At 44.5% G+C, this 19286-nt stretch overlaps 2 protein-coding genes across 2 annotated transcripts in view; one reads left to right on the forward strand and one right to left on the reverse strand.

Annotated features, from left to right (window-relative positions):
* LOC146182002 (uncharacterized) overlaps positions 1–19286 on the reverse strand; it is a 223046-nt gene that overhangs the window by 54780 nt on the left and 148980 nt on the right. The gene's annotated exons all lie outside the window — the stretch shown is intronic.
* LOC146182004 (uncharacterized) lies at positions 87–18594 on the forward strand. Its single transcript, XM_084577732.1, has 7 exons — positions 87–149; positions 1571–1651; positions 2720–3578; positions 4887–5121; positions 11139–11421; positions 16814–16957; positions 17889–18594. Exons 1-7 carry the CDS (start codon positions 87–89, stop codon positions 18177–18179), a joined length of 1956 nt encoding a protein of 651 aa, XP_084433858.1. The 3' UTR covers positions 18180–18594.

Consider the following 19286-nt stretch of genomic DNA (forward strand, 5'->3'; position numbering starts at 1 on the left):
TCCCACCAACCTTGGTTCCGACCGCGTCTGCTCGTGGTCTCGCGCTTCGAAGAAGAAGCGTACCCGCCATCTTGCCGCCACCGAGGATGGAGCCCACGAAAGAGTCGAAGACCAAGACCAAGAAGCGTCAGACATCTAAATCGAGTCGGGTACGGTACCACATCGTTCAGTAGGATCTCCTTTTATGATCAGGTGCGCGCATTGCGTTAAGCGGGCTTGAGATGGTATAGCTATCATCGATTGACTAGCGACGTTCTAACAAATGAGGTTGTCTAATGTCAGTAACGCAGAGCTGCTGAGTACGAGGGTTCTGATCGTGAGCCGTGCATGTTGACGCGCTTTCAAGAACCCTGTGGGATAGAAGTTAGACATGGTGCCCTCCACTGCGACATTTCGCATAGTCTACGCGCGGTTCTTGAACTTCGAACGCCGGTCATCATATGTAACCAGCATGACCAGGAACAGCACATTTAAAACGCAGTTGGCTGAACAATTTGTTGCTTGAAGCATAAGTGCCCACTGCATAGGAGCAGGCGGCCTGATGCCATGCGAATCAGGGCAATGCTGAAGTACCTACAGGTGCCTTCTTTGGTTCGTTTGCTAATACAAGGTTAAAGTAGAAAAAAAAGGCCTGCCACCTGCTGCGAAGTTTCCCACGTTAAAGCACACAGTACATACCTTAGCAATGGGCGATAAGAAAGCACTAGACGATGAACGACGCTCTAATAGCAAACCCGGTATTCGCATGAGCCAATTCTGTCCTCAGGGGCACATATAATGCAGGCACCCCACTGAACAACCTGCACGAGAGGCCTGTACAATCAGTCAACCTCACTCGCTTATACGAAGAGAAAATCCTACAGTCAAAACGTCCGTCGTTGGACTGAGATTTTCCTGCAGACCGTTGCTCAAACAATGCTTGCCATGGGCTAAGACATTCACTTGGTCGAAATGTCGCTTATAGTAGCGGGACTTTGTGCCCGACCGCTCTTCAAGTACGCGCTTTGAAGGATTCCAGCTTTCGTGTGCCAATATTGCAGCACGGTACTCACGTGGCATGTTGACAACACAGCGAGACTTGCCAGTGGCAAGCGTTGCTACTAAATGGGTAGAAGAGGCTGTCACCTTAAATTTTGCGGAAAAAATATTAATGCCACTTTATTGCCATTCGCGCTCGCAACCGCGTTCAGGGCACAGGTGCGTTAGCCCGGAAACCTAGTCATCACTTTGTGCGTCCCAACCTAGTCTACTAACAAAAACTTCGACACGCCTCCGTGTTTAGGGATTTCGGCCGTGTTGTGCTGTTCCGTTGGCAGCGCTGTGATCACGAAAGCGAGCTACAATTGGCCATTAAAGTTTCCGTGGAATGGAGTCGAGGAAAGCGCTTTATAACAGTGCTCTAAATTGCGTCATAGCTCTTGGGATCTTCTGGAGAGTGTTTCCCGAGGTCCTGTCACGGCGGCCTTGGCAGATGAAGCTGCTATTTGGAAACGGTGCCTCAAACTATAACTATTAAGTATCGTCCTTTTAGCAAAGCTGAGATGAATGCTTCTGCACTCCTAATTTACAGAAGTCGTCGATGTCGACTACGTCCTCAAACATGGACGAGCTGTTGCAGTCGGGCTCGAAGAAGTCGGTCGTCGCTGGCGCGGTAAAGGAGGAGAGATTGACGTCCCACCGCTCTCCAACAGAGTCGAATCAGGTACTAAACGCTTCTCCATCAGGCTACACTGAAGGATTTTAGAGCTTCGAACTGAGATAGGCTTGTCAGTCAAACTCGTCTGTCTGAAAGGTGCTGCGCTTTGTTTAATACCATTTAAGACCTTGTTGAGTACCCGTGCTTCGCTTAAGTGGCGTTGTCACCACACGACTCATACAAATTGTTTCACCGAATGGAAACACAATGCTTTTGTCCGTCGTATCGGTCGGCATTGGGTACTTTTCATGAGCTCGGTAAATGCGAGGAGATTCCTCGTGGAATCTGCGACTGACAACTTCCACATTACCTTGGAAGATGCCATCGCCTACATCTTTAGTTACATCTCACCACGCAAGAGACTTTTCCGCCATCTTGGAAACACAACTGAAGGCGCTGATTTGAATCGTGATGTCATCACCAAACCACCTTCTTTTAATGCCTTCGTTTAAGAGAGAAACATATTTCGTAATAAATTGGCGTTTAATATGAAAGAAAACTGCGTTATCATTGCAAATGGATATTGCTTATGACTATGATGCCTTCAAAATGCCAGAGACCTCCAATTTGTTGTGATTTCTATCTGTTCTTTACAATAATACAAGCCACAGTGAGGTACTTGGCAATGTGCTTAGTATAGACATGAAAGACTTCGGAAAGCTTTATGATAACCGTATTATTTAAGTAGGTGGATGGTACCACACTAAACAATTACGCGAGGTTTTATTTCTGCATAGCACTTTACAGTACAAACCATGGCATTTCCTCAGACATCGCTGAATTTAGAATTTACAAAGGAACGGAGACTATAGTATCACTAACATAAGTGTCCTCGAGCTAGCCTTATTGATACCTTCTATTCCCACGATGTTTCTACTCTTTGCGCGCCTGAGGTGCACCTTCGTGGCGATATGAAACATCTTCCACAAAATTCTTCACCGCCGTTCAGTCACAATGTATGCAATATTCCTATAACTTGTCACCCTTTATATAACCTCCTTTCCTCGTTTATGCACTGCGCAGCATCATCGCGGTAAGGCGCCCAGTCTTCACGCCAGTTCCCCATCATCAGTGCTTCAAAGCGAACAAACGCTCGAATCAGGAGCCCACAGTAGTGACGCCAGTACTCCGGCTACCGGATCGCCAAAATCATACCGCTGGCCGCCACCACCCGACACCTCGAACAACTCCAGTACCAAACGCCTGGGAAGCCGCTCAACCACGCAAGCTGCTGCTTCTCTCGGTACGTCAGAGCCGCAGGAAGCTCTCCAGAAACCTTCGGGACAACCGGAGGTCGAGGCCACTGTGCAGCAGCCTTCAAATAAACAACAAGCAGTGCTGCAAAAGGAGCCCCGGAAAGAGCAAGAACCGACGTTGAGCTCCGAGGCGCTTGTTAACATGAAACCAAGCGATGCTCAGCCAGACAACACCAAACCAGTCGACGCTCAGGCACAGGCGCAAGGAGCGATTAAGATAGCGGTACAAGAAGAGACACACCTGGAGGCCAAACTGGGGCCGACGCTCAAAGCGGCAGTGAAGTCAGACGCGAAGCCCGACGAGCCGCAGCTAGAATCAGCGGCGCCCCCGGCTGTACAGGTGCCTACCGATGGACCAGTTCTAGCCGAAGCCGGTGCAGGAACAAATGACACGGCTACGCAATCCATTCCCGCCAACTCAATGGCTGCTCCCGTGGTCAGGACTGCCGCAACAGTGGACACTGGCACGGACACACCCCATGACCTGTGGACGATGCATGGGTCCACCCCGGAGCTTCCTTTCGCCTCGCCCGAGTACGCGTTACCAGCAGATGTGGCCGCAGCTAAGACCGCAGGAGCATCTGCCATGCAGCCGGCGGCCAAGAAACGCATCGAGAGCACGGCGAATGGTAAGGACAAGGCGCTCTGAGTCTAGCCACTCACATATATCATTGCTTCCCGTATAACAAACAAACAAATTGCATAGACGATTGCAGAATTTATGCTATAGTTGTTGTTCAAAACGTTTTAGTTCAGCATATTTTGATTAATTGCATAGGGAAGTGGTAACACTGGAAATGGTAGTCGAAAATGTCTACTTATAGGCAAGGTAGTAACCGCAGATCCTTACCATGAAAGAAAAATAACTAGGGGAATAAGATTTGGGCGGAGCGCGTTTGCAAATTCTCGCAGATTATAACTAGCAGCTTACCGGTATCGCTCAAGAAGAAAGTATGTAAGAGCTGCATCTCTTACCTGTACTCACCTATGGGTCTTCTTCAGCTTCAGCTTTCTCCATAGCAGCACCAGCAACGATCGGGGAAGAGCATGGCTCTCCGAAGCCTGATTCGGCTGCTTAACGACGAATTATCATTGGTTATCTTGCTTTGTGGTGTGCAAACGGGAAACCAGTTCGTGTTAGACTTGCGTTTTGTCTCGTTTCCTTCCTTCGACAGAGTTTTAGCGGTCAAATACAGTTTTCATCAAGGCCACAAGTCGTTTCTCATGCTATGCGAAGCTTAAGGAACCATGTGCGGCAACCTTAGAAATGCAACGTCATCAACCACGGGACACGTTGCCGTATGACCACAAATAGCGCTCGGCTCATGCTCATATTTTTCCGGATCCACTATCGTTAGCGCGCGATTACTTCATCGTCAATCTCGTTGCGACCAATGTAGGACAAACTCATCATCCGCTCGTTTCCACCTTATCCCAGACTCGCGCTAGCAACCGTCAGGCTATGGGATCCCCTTATCCCATCACTGAGTAACCATTCTATGGTCTCCTTATACTTTTCTTTGCCTTGAAATTCGCTGCATCACACAAGAGGTCATGTCTCAACGAAGTCAATTTCCCTGCATATCCTCTTGATGTCTTTAACGTTGTCTTGATCTCTGCTCTTTTCGCAACGTTCGTCGTTACCTTCTGTTCTGCCTAACAGCGTGAATTGTAGAAACGAAAGCAGGTCCTAATTGCTTCTGAATAACCGTACCTTACACCAGTGTGGAAAACTTCCAGATCTGCCCACCTGGCACACTGCATCTGAACCATACCGTCGATGCTGCCGCTACTATCTTCGTTTGCATATATATCTCCATGCACTGTCTTTAACCTAAAGCCTTCAGCTGGGCTTCAGGTATCTGATGACCATTTTCACTACACTAAAACAATCACTCATGAGGCTGAAAGCGAGTCTGTCCTCCACACAGCACCCTCTTCGGTGGTCCGCAAGTCGGGGTTCGGGACCAGCGAGGTTGGCGGCATAGCCTCGACCGAGGCTACCGTCCTTCTGGACGTCAACCCGTACGTGCGCTTCCCGCTATTGGTGATGAACCTGATCATCTGGCTCATCGGCCTTATCCTGCTGCTGGTCGGAGCGTATGCCTACGTGGACACCTGGACGCAGTCGGATATCCCGACGCAAAAGACCACTTACAACATCTTCAGGTGAGCGCTACGGGCCTGCCCAATAGCTGGTGCCGCTTCGGTGCTTGCTTTAAGTGTCATCACTGTTTTTGTGGCGATCAAAGCCATGATGCGCACCGTGCTTCGGGGCTGCTCTGTGGTCACCAGCACGTGACGAGTGCCTACCAGGACATACATATTGCTGGCTACACGACATCTGTCACGCCTTCTCGCAGATGGTGCATTGGCTTGTGAAGCAGCGGTTGTGCAAGGCAAATCGTTACTAGCAGGGGCGAAACAGGCAGGCCAAGTGGCGGAGCTGTACCCGGTGTCCCAGCTATATATCTAACGAAGTTTCTTTAGAAAATGACGTTCACAGTCGTGCGTCCTACTGTCAAGAATTTTGTTTCGTTCTGGAGAGTAAATAATTAATAAAAGCTCATTGGCTTACTTCTTAAATATTTATTTCGGAAAAATTGCCACTTCGGAAGTTGTAGGTCGCGAATGCTTTGTGTGCGTATCCCTTATTTTGTCCTTGTCTTCTCTGCGCTATCATTTCCTAAAATACAAACGCACCAAGTCGCCCAATTGAGTATTTTTGGTAGCTCCCATGTGCGGTTTCACTTGCAGATCCTCCGTATACACTGCTGCTCGCGTAATCGCCCATACTTTTATTTTGCCTCGCTAATTATTCCACCCATATTAATCAGAATGCACTCGTCAGCTTTAACGAAGCCATATGAGCGTGGCCTCGCAGTAGCGTCTCGCAATCCAAGGATTGGGATCTCACTCTCTCATCTGAAAGCAATTGCCCAAGTCCTGTTATCTCGGCCACGTCATGCGATTTTGTTACGACACACGACCCGCCGACCAATCAGTTCCGGCACCATGTCACCTGCCAACTACCACCTGCCAACTACCACCTGCCAGAGGCATGCTCGTCATTTTTTTCTCTTACAAAGCGGATAGTGGTTACGCGGCAGTTTCTGGCGAACAGACCTTAACACTGTCACATCAAAGAAGAGGATTCAATTCTTTACGCCAAGGTAACATTTAGCGTAGCTCTTTTTAGCGGTAAAAAAGCCGGCGAAGCGCGAAACAAGATTAGAATACTATGCCTCGATCCGCGCGCCCTCTTGCAGGGTCTTTCTGTGAAAAGGTGAGTGCTGTCTTTCGACCGGTGGCCCACGCTGCGTCGCGGCTCGCTGAGAGGGTGAATTGCCCGGGTGTTGCGTGGCCCAGTGCACGAACCAGTCGCGATATGATTGGACGGTGTTCGTATTTCCTAGAGAACTGCGATGACAAGCGACAAGTACATGCAAACCCACGAACCGTTCGTGTGTGTGCAGCCATTTCTGCATTCGTAAAGTCAGTCGTTCATGATTTTCGTGCTGTTTCCCGTGGTGTTTGACCGTCTTGTATCCTTGATATCTGGCACATGTGCTTGCGTGTTCAACCCGTTTATTTCCGGATAACACAAAATGCTTAGTTCTAAATCATTTGTCTTACACGGGCGTAAAGATGTGTGCGAACGTTGTCCGCTCTCTGTTACCAGCACCTTGTGCAATTTTTTCTGCAAGCCGTAGAGCTTAAGTTGAGCTCTAAGCTTGCCCTTCTTTCTTTCTTTCTTTCTTTCTTTCTTTCTTTCTTTCTTTCTTTCTTTCTTTCTTTCTTTCTTTCTTTCTTTCTTTCTTTCTTTCTTTCTTTCTTTCTTTTCGCGGCTGCACATTGTTTGTTTAATAAAATTCAACTTTCAGCTGGAAGCCTAACAATATTTGCGCTATGGTTAAATGCTGTAAACACAGATACAATGAACGACGACGGAACTCGTGTTTGTGTTCCGTTATTCAATACTGCGAACCTTGTGCAGGTCGAAGCAGGGTAGTAACATGGCAACAAAACAATAATCACAATGGTAATAAACATCAAAGTGTGGAGAAAGGCAATAATGAATCAATCCAGTCTGTTACTGTGCGAGGAAAAAAAATTAAAACTTGAATCAAACAGTTCGTGCGAAATGCGGCGTCAGGGAGTTAGGATGATGGTGGCGCGTATGCCTCGATTATAAAAGCGACAGATATGGTGGAGGGTTAATAGCTAGGTCTCGATTCGAAAGCGCGGAAAGAAATTGCAAGAGTAAATTTTTTCTTCGTTGATCAAGACATTCAATACAATTAACCTGCATTAATTGAGAGGGTGAGTCATACGGAGAAAATTTAGAGTGAATAAACCTCACTGCTTTTCTTTGTACCTTTTCTAAACGGGTGATATTATGTTTAGTAAACGGATCCCAAACAGCGCATGCATATTCAAATTTCGGTCTAATTAGTGAATTGTAAGCAAGTAGTTCTACGCTCGAGGGAGAATTTTTAAGCTTACGTCTTAAAAAGTATAGCTTACGTAAAGCGGAAGAGCAGATGTTATGTGTGCTAACGTACGGATAGGGTTAAGGCAGTTTTCCGGTGCTGTTATTCCTTTGCTGCTGTTCAGCTTGTGCGGTACCCTATCAACCCTATCGAAGAGTTATTATTTTACTATCACAACCATTGCCTTCTACTCACTGTTGCAGCAGTCAGTAAATGGGCTAGCTGATCACTGATTCGAAAACAATATTTTTAAGCATGGTTTGCGATGACAGTTTTTTTGTCTCGTGGCTGCACATTGTTTGTTTAATAAAATTCAACTTTCAGCTGGAAGCCTAACAATATTTGCGCTATGGTTAAATGCTGTAAACACAGACACAATGAACGGCGACGGAACTCGTGTTGGTTGGTTGGTTGGTTGGTTGGTTGGTTCATAGGAAGGGAAAGGCGCAGTATCTGTCACACTTGCTCTGTGGACACCTGAACCGCGCCGTAAGGGAAGGGATGAAGGTGGGAGTGAAAGTGGATAGAGAGAAAGGGGGGCCGTAGTGGAGGGCTACGAAGTAATTTCGACCACCTGGGGATCTTTAACGTGCGCTGACATCGCACAGCACACGACGCCTCTTCGTTTCGCCTCCATCGAAACGCAGCCGCCGTGGCCGCGTTTCGATGGAGGCGAAACGAAGAGGCGTCGTGTGCTGTGCGATGTCAGCGCACGTTAAAGATCTGTGTTCCGTTATTTTTATTTATTTGTGCACTCTCATGACCGAAGGCGTTAAAAAGGGGAGTGGTTGCAGGCATAAAAGGAACGCAAAAAAAAGAGCAAAAAAGAGGAATGGTTCTGGTAAAAATTAGCTGTGGTTTAGCTTGTGGTTAAATCTTGAGTTAAGCGAGAGCTATGTGCATGGCTACGCTTACGTTCGGCTTGAAAGTAAAAACATGTTTTTTTTTGCACATAGTAGTTTGCTCTATGGTTTCAGCATTATTTATGCCATAGGGGCACTTTTGACCACTAATGTGTGGTAAGGCAAAAGCCTCACGGCATTTTTTTCCTCTCTGTTTTCACTGCCACCTTCGTGATAACGCGATAGCGTGAGCTACCAGCCAACATGTAAAGCCCCGCCTTAACCGAGGCGTATGAACGTGCCTGCGTGGCCTCGCCTTGGGATCGCGTGGATGCAATGGACTTGACAGGCTGATTCTGATATCACCCTCCCATATGAAAGGGGAGACCCGAGTTGGCAGCTCCTGCAAAACGTAATGTCAGGAAGCCCTACGTCCAGTTAGCGCTCGGCCATGTCAGCTGCCAGCTACCGCCTCCCTCGACTTCTTTATTCGCTCTTCGGACAAACACGGACAGACACCGGACAGGCACTGCGATATGGCGAGACTGTGGCCATTGTGTCTCTCATTACAATATAAAAAGATTACATATAAGTATTTTCGTGCAATGTCGGCTATGGCACTTTTTAAACACAGGTATAAAAGATGCAACACGAAGTAATGGGGCTAGTCATATCGAACAGTTACAGATGTGTTTACTCATAGAGTGTTAGCTGTGGCGTTCTTGAAAAGCTGGCAATTTTTAATTGTTGCGGTCGGTGCGGGAAGGTGACTCCACTCCGCTGCAGTGAGCGGTAAGAGCGACTGAAAGAAAGCGTTAGCTCTGCGAGATGGGACACCTGATTTGTAGGCGTCATCTAATCGCGATGACAGGCGATGCTGCGGAGTGATAAACTCGCTTTGAAAATGTAGGTGATGAAAAATATTATGGAAAAGGCAGGATCCGAAATATTTGCAGACGTGAAGTCAAGAATAGTAGATTAAGGCTCGATTTAATTGAAGATATGCAGGCGATCCTGTTATATTTAGAAATATGTTTTGGTTTGGTTTGGCTTGGTTGCTGGGGTTTAACGTCCCAAAGCAACTCAGGCTATGAGAAACGCCGTAGTGGAGGACTCCGGAAATTTCGACCACCTGGGGTTCTTTAACGTGCACTGACATCGCAAAGCACACTGATTGCCCGGAAAACAACGAAATCATCATGAAATAAAAGGATCTTGGAGGAAACAGAAGAAAGCAAATAGTTAATATAAATTAGAAAATGCAGCGGAACGAGGAGCGAGCCTTGGGAACGGTGGAGTAAATAGAGGTTAAGTCAGAGTCTAGACTGTTAGCTGACACGTGTGGGGAACAGTTATTTACTTACGAACTAGCCAAAGAAAACTTTCTTTTTAGGTATTTGCGCTGCTGGCTTGCACGGCCGTTTTCTGCTGCAGGAAGCCCAGTTGAAAATTGCGCTTTAAAAACATTACAGAATATTAATCTGAGACATTTCGCATTGCTTATTCGAAAATGTGCATTTGCCATATCGTTAAAGAAGCACACGTTTTATCACAACGATCTCTACATGTCGCTGTCCGACTTAGGTAGGGTGCCTCGATGCTCATATATATATATATATATATATATATATATATATATATATATATATATATATATATATATATATATATATATATATATATATATATATATATATATATATATATATATATATATATATATACATACTCCCTTCCGCTGCCGCCCGTGGCTGCCTAACAAGCGGGCATCGTCATTGCGGACGTCGTAGCAGTCGAATCCACCCTGCACGGCGGCAGAGGGGAGCGCGCGCAATGAGGCACCATAGATTAGAACCCTAAGACGCACCGTCTGAGACAAATTCTCTCAACACTGGATCAGTCTCCGCAATGCGGCTTTACATTTGCAGCGGCTGCAAGTAACTGCTGACCCATTGACGATTTTCCTTTCCCGGCCAGTAAAAAAAAAAAAAAAAAATAGCATCGTGAATAGCGCGTTGTAATCATTTCAGTCTGTCTGTTTAATTTCTAAACGATCTACAGCTTCTGACTTCTCACTATTTTTCCGATGCCATTGATTAAAACGTTTCTCATATAACATGCATTAATTACATAGCTTTTCAGCGTTCTAAAGAACAATACGAACTAGAACACATGACCGTGCACAGCATCAGGCCCGTCTCACTTGCCTAGGACACCCAGACCTTTCTAAAAACACAGCTGTCGATCCATTTCCCTATAACAGAGGCAAATGTCAAGTAGAGATATTAAAACTTTCGATGGGTTTTTTTTTTTTTTTTTTTCGTTCGCATAGTGCGGAGGATAATAGTGTATACAGAAGCCACAACTCGAAATTCGACTACGTTAGGTAAATAGTTAACAATTCATTTTATTCGCATGCAGTTTTGATTTCGATTTTAGTCGCCGAAGAACGGCCGTGACGTCACTGACGAGATGTTCACGTGGGTCATAAAATAGCTACAGTATCGTTGCTTCATTGATTTCTTTACGGTCCACCTTTTGGACAGATGAATTAAGATGAATTAAGATGAATAGATCAGAGATCTATACTGTGCGCACTCTTTTATTCACCTCAGGTACACCTCAATTCGTCTCTAATGTCACGGCTGCCGTTCGGCGGCTGGAACCGTTACCCAAAGGTAATGAGGGAAGTTAATTCATTATCAATTATTTTCAAGCTTTTCGCGCAATACACGTGCCTGATCATGCTTTAAGATCTGCTGCGCATTGTTCAGAACACAGAATACGCAATACCAACCATTTGCTATTTCTATTCATTTAAGAGGTTTTCAAAATGCCCCGTTGTTGGCAGCTTGTTCTTGATCAAGATGGAGATCACGGTGATGCTGTTCGGCCTGGTGACGATGTCGCTCTCCTTCTGCGGCTGCGTGGGAGCTCTGCGCGAGAACACGTGCCTGCTGAACGTGTACTCGTCCTTCATCACGGCGCTGCTGCTGATCAACCTGGTGGTGGGCCTCATCGTCTTTTTCCTGCCGGCGCAGATCAAGAAGGTGCTGTCGGATACTTTCTCCATGGAGCTGATCGTCCACTACCGAGACTCGCCGGACTTCCAGAGGCTCATGGACAGCATACAGGTGGGATATATGCCAGAGCCTATTTTGAGCACCTCCCGTATGCAAGCTTGACACCGTGACGCCCAAAAAAACGGAGAGAGAAGCTTTGTCCTTGTATACATTGGTTTAATCTCACCAAAAAGGACACCTTTTTTTCTTGTTTTGGTTTCATGGATTGGCCACGTACTTGTGTGGCTGTCTTGTCTCACGTGTCCCAAGCATATAAATACGTGTGTTCGCTCAATAAACGCCATTCACTCTACTATGGCTGTGGGTAGAGTCTCGGCCGATGCAACTATAATCGCAAGCGTTTTTTCTTGCCCAACTGGAGAAATAACGTCTACTTCATTTAAATTTTCGCTTAATCCCTCTCAGGATTTGTTAAGCGAGTGCAACTGAGTTTGCTTGGTATGCTCGCTCACTGTCGGGTCCGCAAGGAGAGAAAATGAAAAAAAAAATAAAAAAGGAAGTTTCCTGGTTTATCAAAAGGATCGAGTATAGTGACATTTTGTCTAGTATTTCAAGCAGTGCCTGCCTGGGGCTACCAGCGTCGTTCCTTGGGATAAAAAGCAGCTTTTGGGTTGTTGGGTTGTTGGATGTTGGGTCGTTGAGATCCTCGGGAAACCTTTACAGGAAGGACAGAGGTTTAGCAAGGCACAAGAGCTGGGAGAGGCTGTCGCGACGGAGTCCGCCTGGGTTCCATTGTGTCATCTTCACATCTTTGCTCCCGACTTGCCTCAAGCAAGCTGCAGCTCTTGGAGATAGCACGCTTGGCAGTCTACAGTGATGGTAGAGATACCAATTATAACAATAATAACTCCCTGCTCAGCTCGCAGGCGGCACCGCAGTCTAGTCATCAACCCAGTGAACTCATATAATTCACTGTGACGGGGGGGAGGCTCCTTTTGAACGGGATGCAGAAACGTCGAAAAATTTGCGTGAGATTCCCAGGACGCTTGAGAATTTGAGGCGTGATTTCGGAGAAGAAATACGGGCGCTTAAGAAAGGTGTATCCTACTGCACTGATAATTGTAATGGTGTCAAAGATACTGGAACTGAGATGAAGAACTTGAGGCGCGAAATGCAGGAACTGCTCAGGCGAAACAACGAACTGAAAGGCAAAACCTCGCAGCTATCACAAAGATGCGAACAGCTTGATATTAACAACCTCGAGATTAAGAGTGTCCCAGATGGCAACGACCCACTTGCTGTGATAAACAAAATAGGAGAGAGCGTAAGGGTAAGCATTGACAGCATGGTTGACATCGACACTTGTCACTGGGTGTGCGCGCCTAAACAAGATGCCAAGAACATAGTTGTTTGCTTTGTAAGACGTAGCAGGCGTAATGACCTGCTGTCAAAGTTCAGAATGTAGATAGATAGCTCAATGCTCGGTCTGGAAGAAGCAGCAACTTCTATTTTTATGAATGAGCATTTGACGCGAAAAAAGGAGGCTCTCAGAGGCGATCAAAAAGAAAAAGGCAGAGAAATGGAAATATGCCTGGACTGCTGGAGGCAAGGTGCTCGTATGTAGAGATGAGGGATCCGACATCATGTATATTGCTCATAAAGGAGACTTGAATAAAATCAACAGAGAAAATCGGACATCACTCATACTGTTTATGAAGGAGACTCGGATGAAAGCAGCGGTTAGAGACTGAGAGAAATGTAATAGCTGTTTGCTTTGTTATTTTTCTTGACGAATGTAGATCCAGAAGACAAATGCAGATACTACATAGTTGATGCTGTTAACCCTGATTTCTCGTGCGGTCGTTTTTTTTTTTTTTTTTTTCCTGCAATTCATGCACAGTGTAGAAGTATGCGACTAAAAGCATATGACATTGCTTGATTTTTGCATCCTTTCTCAGCTGAGTTCGATATTTTGACGATCAGTGAGACATGGCTATCGGACGGTGAAGCTGAACCTCACTTTTCAGGCTACCGATCAGAACATCTCTGTCGTAATTAAAAGAAGGGAGGAGGGTTGCCTGTATGTCTTAAGGGCACATTTTCTTATGAGCCGTTCGATTATTTCTCAGCTATTAGTGGTGATTTTGAATGCTTACGTCTACGCGTTGGAAAAATAGTTGTGGTCACGCTTCGCCGGCAACCTATGGAACGCAAAGGTCGCTTCCTAGAATTTGTCGGCATAATGCTGTCATCTCCTGCATTTTCTAACACCTCTTGCATAATAATGGGTGACATTAATGTCCACTTAGTTTCGAATGATCCTCAAGTAAAAACAGTTGAAACAGTTTATCAACGTACTGCTTCGCAAATTATGTAAGGCAGCCAACTAGACTTCCCACAGCAGGCTGCCACGATTTTGGATGTTTGTATAACAAATGGAAAGCCACCGGAAATTAACAGTGAGATAATTTACTATGCTGTAAACGACCATCGGCCAGGGTTCTTGCTTTTTCCGATTTCAAAATGCCAAAACAAGCATAATAATGAAGGTCGGCGGGCCATAAACCCCAAAACTCAAAAGGAATTTATTTGTCTGGTAGAGCTGATTGACTGGAGGGAGATATATAATGAACGTAAGGCCAACATAGCTTACGAGAAATTCAGTTTTTTACTGCGCGCTTTATATAGTGCTGCGTTTCCGGTGCTAAAGCTATCATCTCGTAGTAGAAAGAAATACAGGAAACCATGGATTAATGCTCAGCTTTATCGGCGTATAAAAAAAAAAAGAACATTTATACCATGACTTTATTCCTTTTTGAGATCCAACTATATTGGAAGAATTCAAGAAGTGCCGAAATTCATTAACAACGGAGTTAAGTAAAGCAATACAATGTTACTCCCAGAATCTTATTGAGGGCGTATATCCAGGTCGAATTTAGGACGTTGTAAACTCGTTAACTTCAAGAAAGAAAGCACAGAATAAAATTAGTCAACTCGTATTTAATGGTAAAACCCTTATAAGGTTTCACCATTAATTACCCCTAGCTAATGCAATTAGCACACATTTTGTGTATGCTGATTCCTATATCAATACCAATGTAAACGAGTGCGATGGCACAATGCCAGCTGGTACAACGCCGAGCCAGACTCTTTTTCTTCGACCTACTGACCCAAGTGAAATCTTAAATATAGTTGGCAAACTTAAAAATAATGTAGCTCCTGGTATTGGCGAACTTTGGCCAAATGATATAAAGCTGATGTCGCCTGTTATATGTGAAGTCTTTAGCTATATAATTAACCTGACTTTGAGAACCGGTGTGCTTATGATAAAACTGAAGATCGAGAAAGTTACTGCAATATTCAATGGCGGAGATGTCATCTCTTTATCTACAGACCTATTTCAGTACTTCCTGCTATATCTAAGACATTTGAAAGTATTGTTGAGATAGCAATACTGCACTGGGTTTCGAGCCGTCGCACGGTCCCGGCGGAGGCCATGCTTGACCTTGAACAGCCGAGGAAAAGGAGGAGGAGGAGGAGGAGGAGGAGGAGGAGGAGGAGGAGGAGGAGGAGGAGGAGGAGGAGGAGGAGGAGGAGGAGGAGGATTACGCTCTCGCATCATACTCTTAAAGAGTGAGCTTAAGTGTTTACAATAATGTAGCACCTTACACTGTTAGGGCGTGATAGGGAAATAATGTAGCAGGCATAAGAAGCTTCCGCCGTTGCTATCGCAATTCAACTAGGGTTAACCAGAGTTAAACCACAACTAACTTTATATTTATGTCCTACAAGCTTCATTTTTCGAAAAACATCAAGTCATAACACAGTGTCAGTCTGGTTTTCGGAAGTGCCGGTCAAATGAACAGGCTATAGTTTGCATAAAAGACAAAATAATTTAAAACATGGAAAGTAGAAAATAAACACTAGGTTTGTTTCTAGACATTAAGAAACCATTTGGTTATATACAGTTTTATTTATTACTCAGGAAAGTATCGAGATACAGCCTTATATCAAGATTAGTTATCTGAACGATCAGTATCACGTGGTCAAGGTTAGCGACGCAGTATCAAAGCTTGCGAAGCTAAAACAAGGAGTACCGCAAGGATGCATAGTAGATCCATTATTATTTCTCATATATATTAATGACATTATCGATATAGACAGTTAGTCTGAAGTTATAATGTATGCAGATGACAATAATATTTTCTTCTCTTCGCATAATTTACTGACATTAAATTATTCTCTAAACACCAACCTTGCACACCTGTCAAACTGGTTAAGGAACTACGACTAAATGCCTCTAAAGCAACACATATCATATTTCGTCCTATCAACAAACTTTCAACAAACAAACTCGCTGTTAAATTTGAGGACACTTTAATAAATCAAGTAAAGGAGCAAAAGTTTCTCGGGGTTTGGTTTCATAAAGGCGTGAGCTGGTCTACTCACATAAAAAACTTAAGCACGAAGTCAGCCCGTATAGTCGGATGTCTGTACAGGATAGCTCGTTTGATACCTGTCTGGCTGAAAAAGAATATTTATTTTGCTCTTTTCTACTCTATATTAACATATGAGTTGACTGTTTGAGGACCACTACGCAATGCAATTAAACTAAGCTCACTACTTTACAAAAGAAAAGTATCGTGATGCTTTGAATCTTTTCTTGGATGCGTACAGGACTTAAGAACAGCTCCTCTGTTCAAAAAACACTGTATGCTAAGGGCGGATAAATTGTTATTTGAAATATTGCAAATAATACGCCAGAAGAAATTTCATGAAAATAAGGGCTCTGAAAATGTTCAATAGCTCTTAAGGAACCGAAAACTCCGCACACTAAAAATAAGGACAAATAATGGAAAGGAAACAATGTTCTATCAAATACCTGCCACCCCAAATACATTTCAAGGAATGTTAAACATTAAATGTACAGCGCGTGTGTTTAAACGCCGTATTATTCATATATTGCAGTCCTCTTGTACAAAATATGTACATAAATGAACTTCCTTCCTTTTGTAAAATAAGTCTTGTGCAACACAGAAAGTTTACTATACATCTTATTCTGCGATCTTGTTTTTGTGTTCATTTTACATTATGTGTAAATTTTTTCACAATCTACAAAATACTATGCGTCTTAGTTTGTGCTATTACACAGCAGTTACTTTTGTCCTATGTTGATCGAAATTAGGCTACAAAGTGGGGTGAGTTGTTTTTTGCTATTGTACATGTGAAAAGTTTTTGTATATAACAGCGTTGCGTTATATACCTAGTTTTGTTAAGGAAAAACTATATAGGGACAGAGGCCTCGCCAGACACCAATTGCATTTAGCTTCTGTTCCTGCATCAGGCATTGTGTTTGTCTGCTGTCCCCCAAAGTGTGAAATAAATAAATAAATGATCGAATTTTGATTTGTAGACTTCACAACTATCCATAACTAACCATGATAAATGGCACGGTGAGTAATTGCCGACGAACAAAAATTTCTGCCTCGTCATGCGACTGCAGGAGCGAATGCAATGCTGCGGCATCTCTAGAAGGAACTTCCGGGACTGGAACGCCAACATGTACTTCAACTGCTCCCGCGCTAACCCCAGCAACGAGCGCTGCTCAGTGCCCTACTCGTGTTGCAAGCGGAATACCACCGATCAGGTGCGTGCCAGTGCATCCGAAAGCGGTCTCTGTTGATATTCTGATGATTTTCATTTACAACAGTTGAGTATCTATGCCAGTTTTTTTGTGTCAGGTCTTGTTGATAGTGCATGTGCTGTGACGTTACTTCGTGGTCTTTACATGGAACGTTTGCTTAACTTTTCAACTGCACTGAGATTAACTGCTGATGGGTTTAAAAAAATTAACCATTCCAAGGATTGCGGTCATTCGCTTACACACGCCTAGAAATGAATTTATTTATTTATTTATTTATTTATTTATTTATTTATTTATTTATTTATTTATTTATTTATTTATTTATTTATTTATTTATTTATTTATTTATTTATTTATTTATTTATTTATTTATAATGTAATCTTTTTTTTTTAAAGGCTCATACAGGAGCGGGTAGAAAATCACAATTGTACAGGCAACTTCCGGCATGTTTATAACTACCCATAGAAACGTACGCCGGGCGTTAACAGCATTCGGGGCATACAGAAGGAGTTTTTCTTAATGGCCACCTGCAGTCCTAAAAGTGATTTTCCTTGTTCGGCCTTCAAGGTTTCTACCTGTTACGTTACCTGTTGCGTTAGTTCAATTAACATACAGCGCCAGCCGTGTTGTTCTAATTTATACGTGGCCCTGGGGCTATATCAAGCTGCAAGTTTTGTGACATCAACATAACGAGCTCACTCACCATCGTTTGGCGCACAGCAGAGCAAAGCGAATAATGCAGAACAAGTTTCTAACAAATTCTAACAGAATTCTAACAGGTTTCTAACATAACTCTAACGGTGCCATATGTGCTTCTTGTTTGCCTTCCCTATCTTGTATTCGCTGTTCCATCATCTCAAGATACTTTGAATTTATTTATTTTACTAATTCCGTTCCGAGCCCCAGAACTAAATATGTGGCCCTTCATCGCAGGTGGTGAGTCTGTCGTGCGGTCGCAACGTGCTCAACATGACCGACTACGACGCCTGGTTCCAGGTGTACACGGGCAACTGCCTTGACTCGGCGCACCGCTACGTCCGCGAGAACGTCACCATCATCACGGGCCTCTGCCTCGTCTTCGTCATCCTGCTCGCGTTCGTGCAGATGGTGACGCAAGCGCTCATCGACGAGATACTCATCATCCGCCGCATCTACGAGAAGTTCTACGAGCGGGCCTACGACATGCGCGCCGCCCAAGAGCAGACCGAGCCGTCCGCAAACTAGCGCCCTCCTCTGCAGTACATCTCAGCTCATCAAGTGATGACTAACAGGAAAATCTGCATTGAAACTCATCAAAACTTATTATACTCTTTCAATGGCGCTTCACGATCACTTAATCTAATTAGATAACGCCAACGGCGATATTACACATACAATGTTGCATGTTAAAAATAATTTCAGAAGCATAATGACGAATTTGACTGCCATATCTGTGAATGAACTTTGACACAAGACGTTTGTAGAGTTTCAATTAATGGTGGCATCCACAATGATGTCCGCCAGAGAAACACTAAAGTAAGTTACCTGCATTTTTACTTACGCTGGCACAGAAGTGGAGGTTGCGTCTATTCCATGGACAGAGTAGTCATCTCTGTCTACTTGCACGGAGAACGGACACCGCTGACTTTCTGACTCGTGATGCGCCGTGTGTCGTAAGGACTTTTGTATGGTTTGTACAGCGCGTAACTTTGGTGAGACAGAGCAGCGCCGACTCTTTTCTCCAGCCGGTTTGCCGGACGTGGATTGCTTACACATCGTTTCAAATTCGTTTGTTCCGATATGCTTTGTTTTGTATCTCATCTAGTGCTCGCCAGTGTTAACAAATTGCCTTCTGCTAGTCTTCGTCGTGCTTCTGAGAATAGAGGATGTAACGGTACTGTGTTGCTGCTGTTCCTACATAAAAGAAAGCCGCAAGCACATAGTTTCACTAGCTTGTTGCACGAACTTGCAGTACGCAGTAGAAACACATTCGAACATGATCTGCCATCTTCTTTCTGGGCAAGTATTTTCACAGGCGACAACAGCATTGATAGCCATAGCCATTTCTTGGCGATTTCGGATCTTCCGCTGCGCGCTATGTTCACGAAAAGAGTGCCGCCCCCACTGACTTTTGCTAGAGGAACTTTGCGCGAATAGGAGCACAATTTACAGATTCCTGCTGGGTGATAAATATGCGCCTTGTATATGAGCTGATATCTAACCAACAGGCTTTAATGTGTGTGTAGCGTCCGAGACTATAGCCGACGAACGAACTAAAATATCCCGCTGATTGATGCTATGCGCGGCATTCAAGCGTTGACCTTCAGAAGCACATTTCGCTCGCGGCAATTA

The sequence above is a fragment of the Amblyomma maculatum genome, chromosome 8 (assembly GCF_055883805.1).
Source record: "Amblyomma maculatum isolate TAMU_Amacu chromosome 8, ASM5588380v1, whole genome shotgun sequence".
NCBI lineage: Eukaryota > Metazoa > Arthropoda > Arachnida > Ixodida > Ixodidae > Amblyomma > Amblyomma maculatum.

What these genes read in the sequence shown, in the direction of transcription:
- LOC146182004 (XM_084577732.1), top strand. Translation starts at nt 87, where the DNA reads ATGGAGCCCACGAAAGAGTCGAAGACCAAGACCAAGAAGCGTCAGACA. An exon ending in ACGCATCGAGAGCACGGCGA is followed by an intron (nt 3,579 to 4,886) that starts ATGGTAAGGACA and finishes TCCACACAGCAC; the next exon opens with CCTCTTCGGTGGTCCGCAAG. An exon ending in ACCACTTACAACATCTTCAG is followed by an intron (nt 5,122 to 11,138) that starts GTGAGCGCTACG and finishes CGTTGTTGGCAG; the next exon opens with CTTGTTCTTGATCAAGATGG.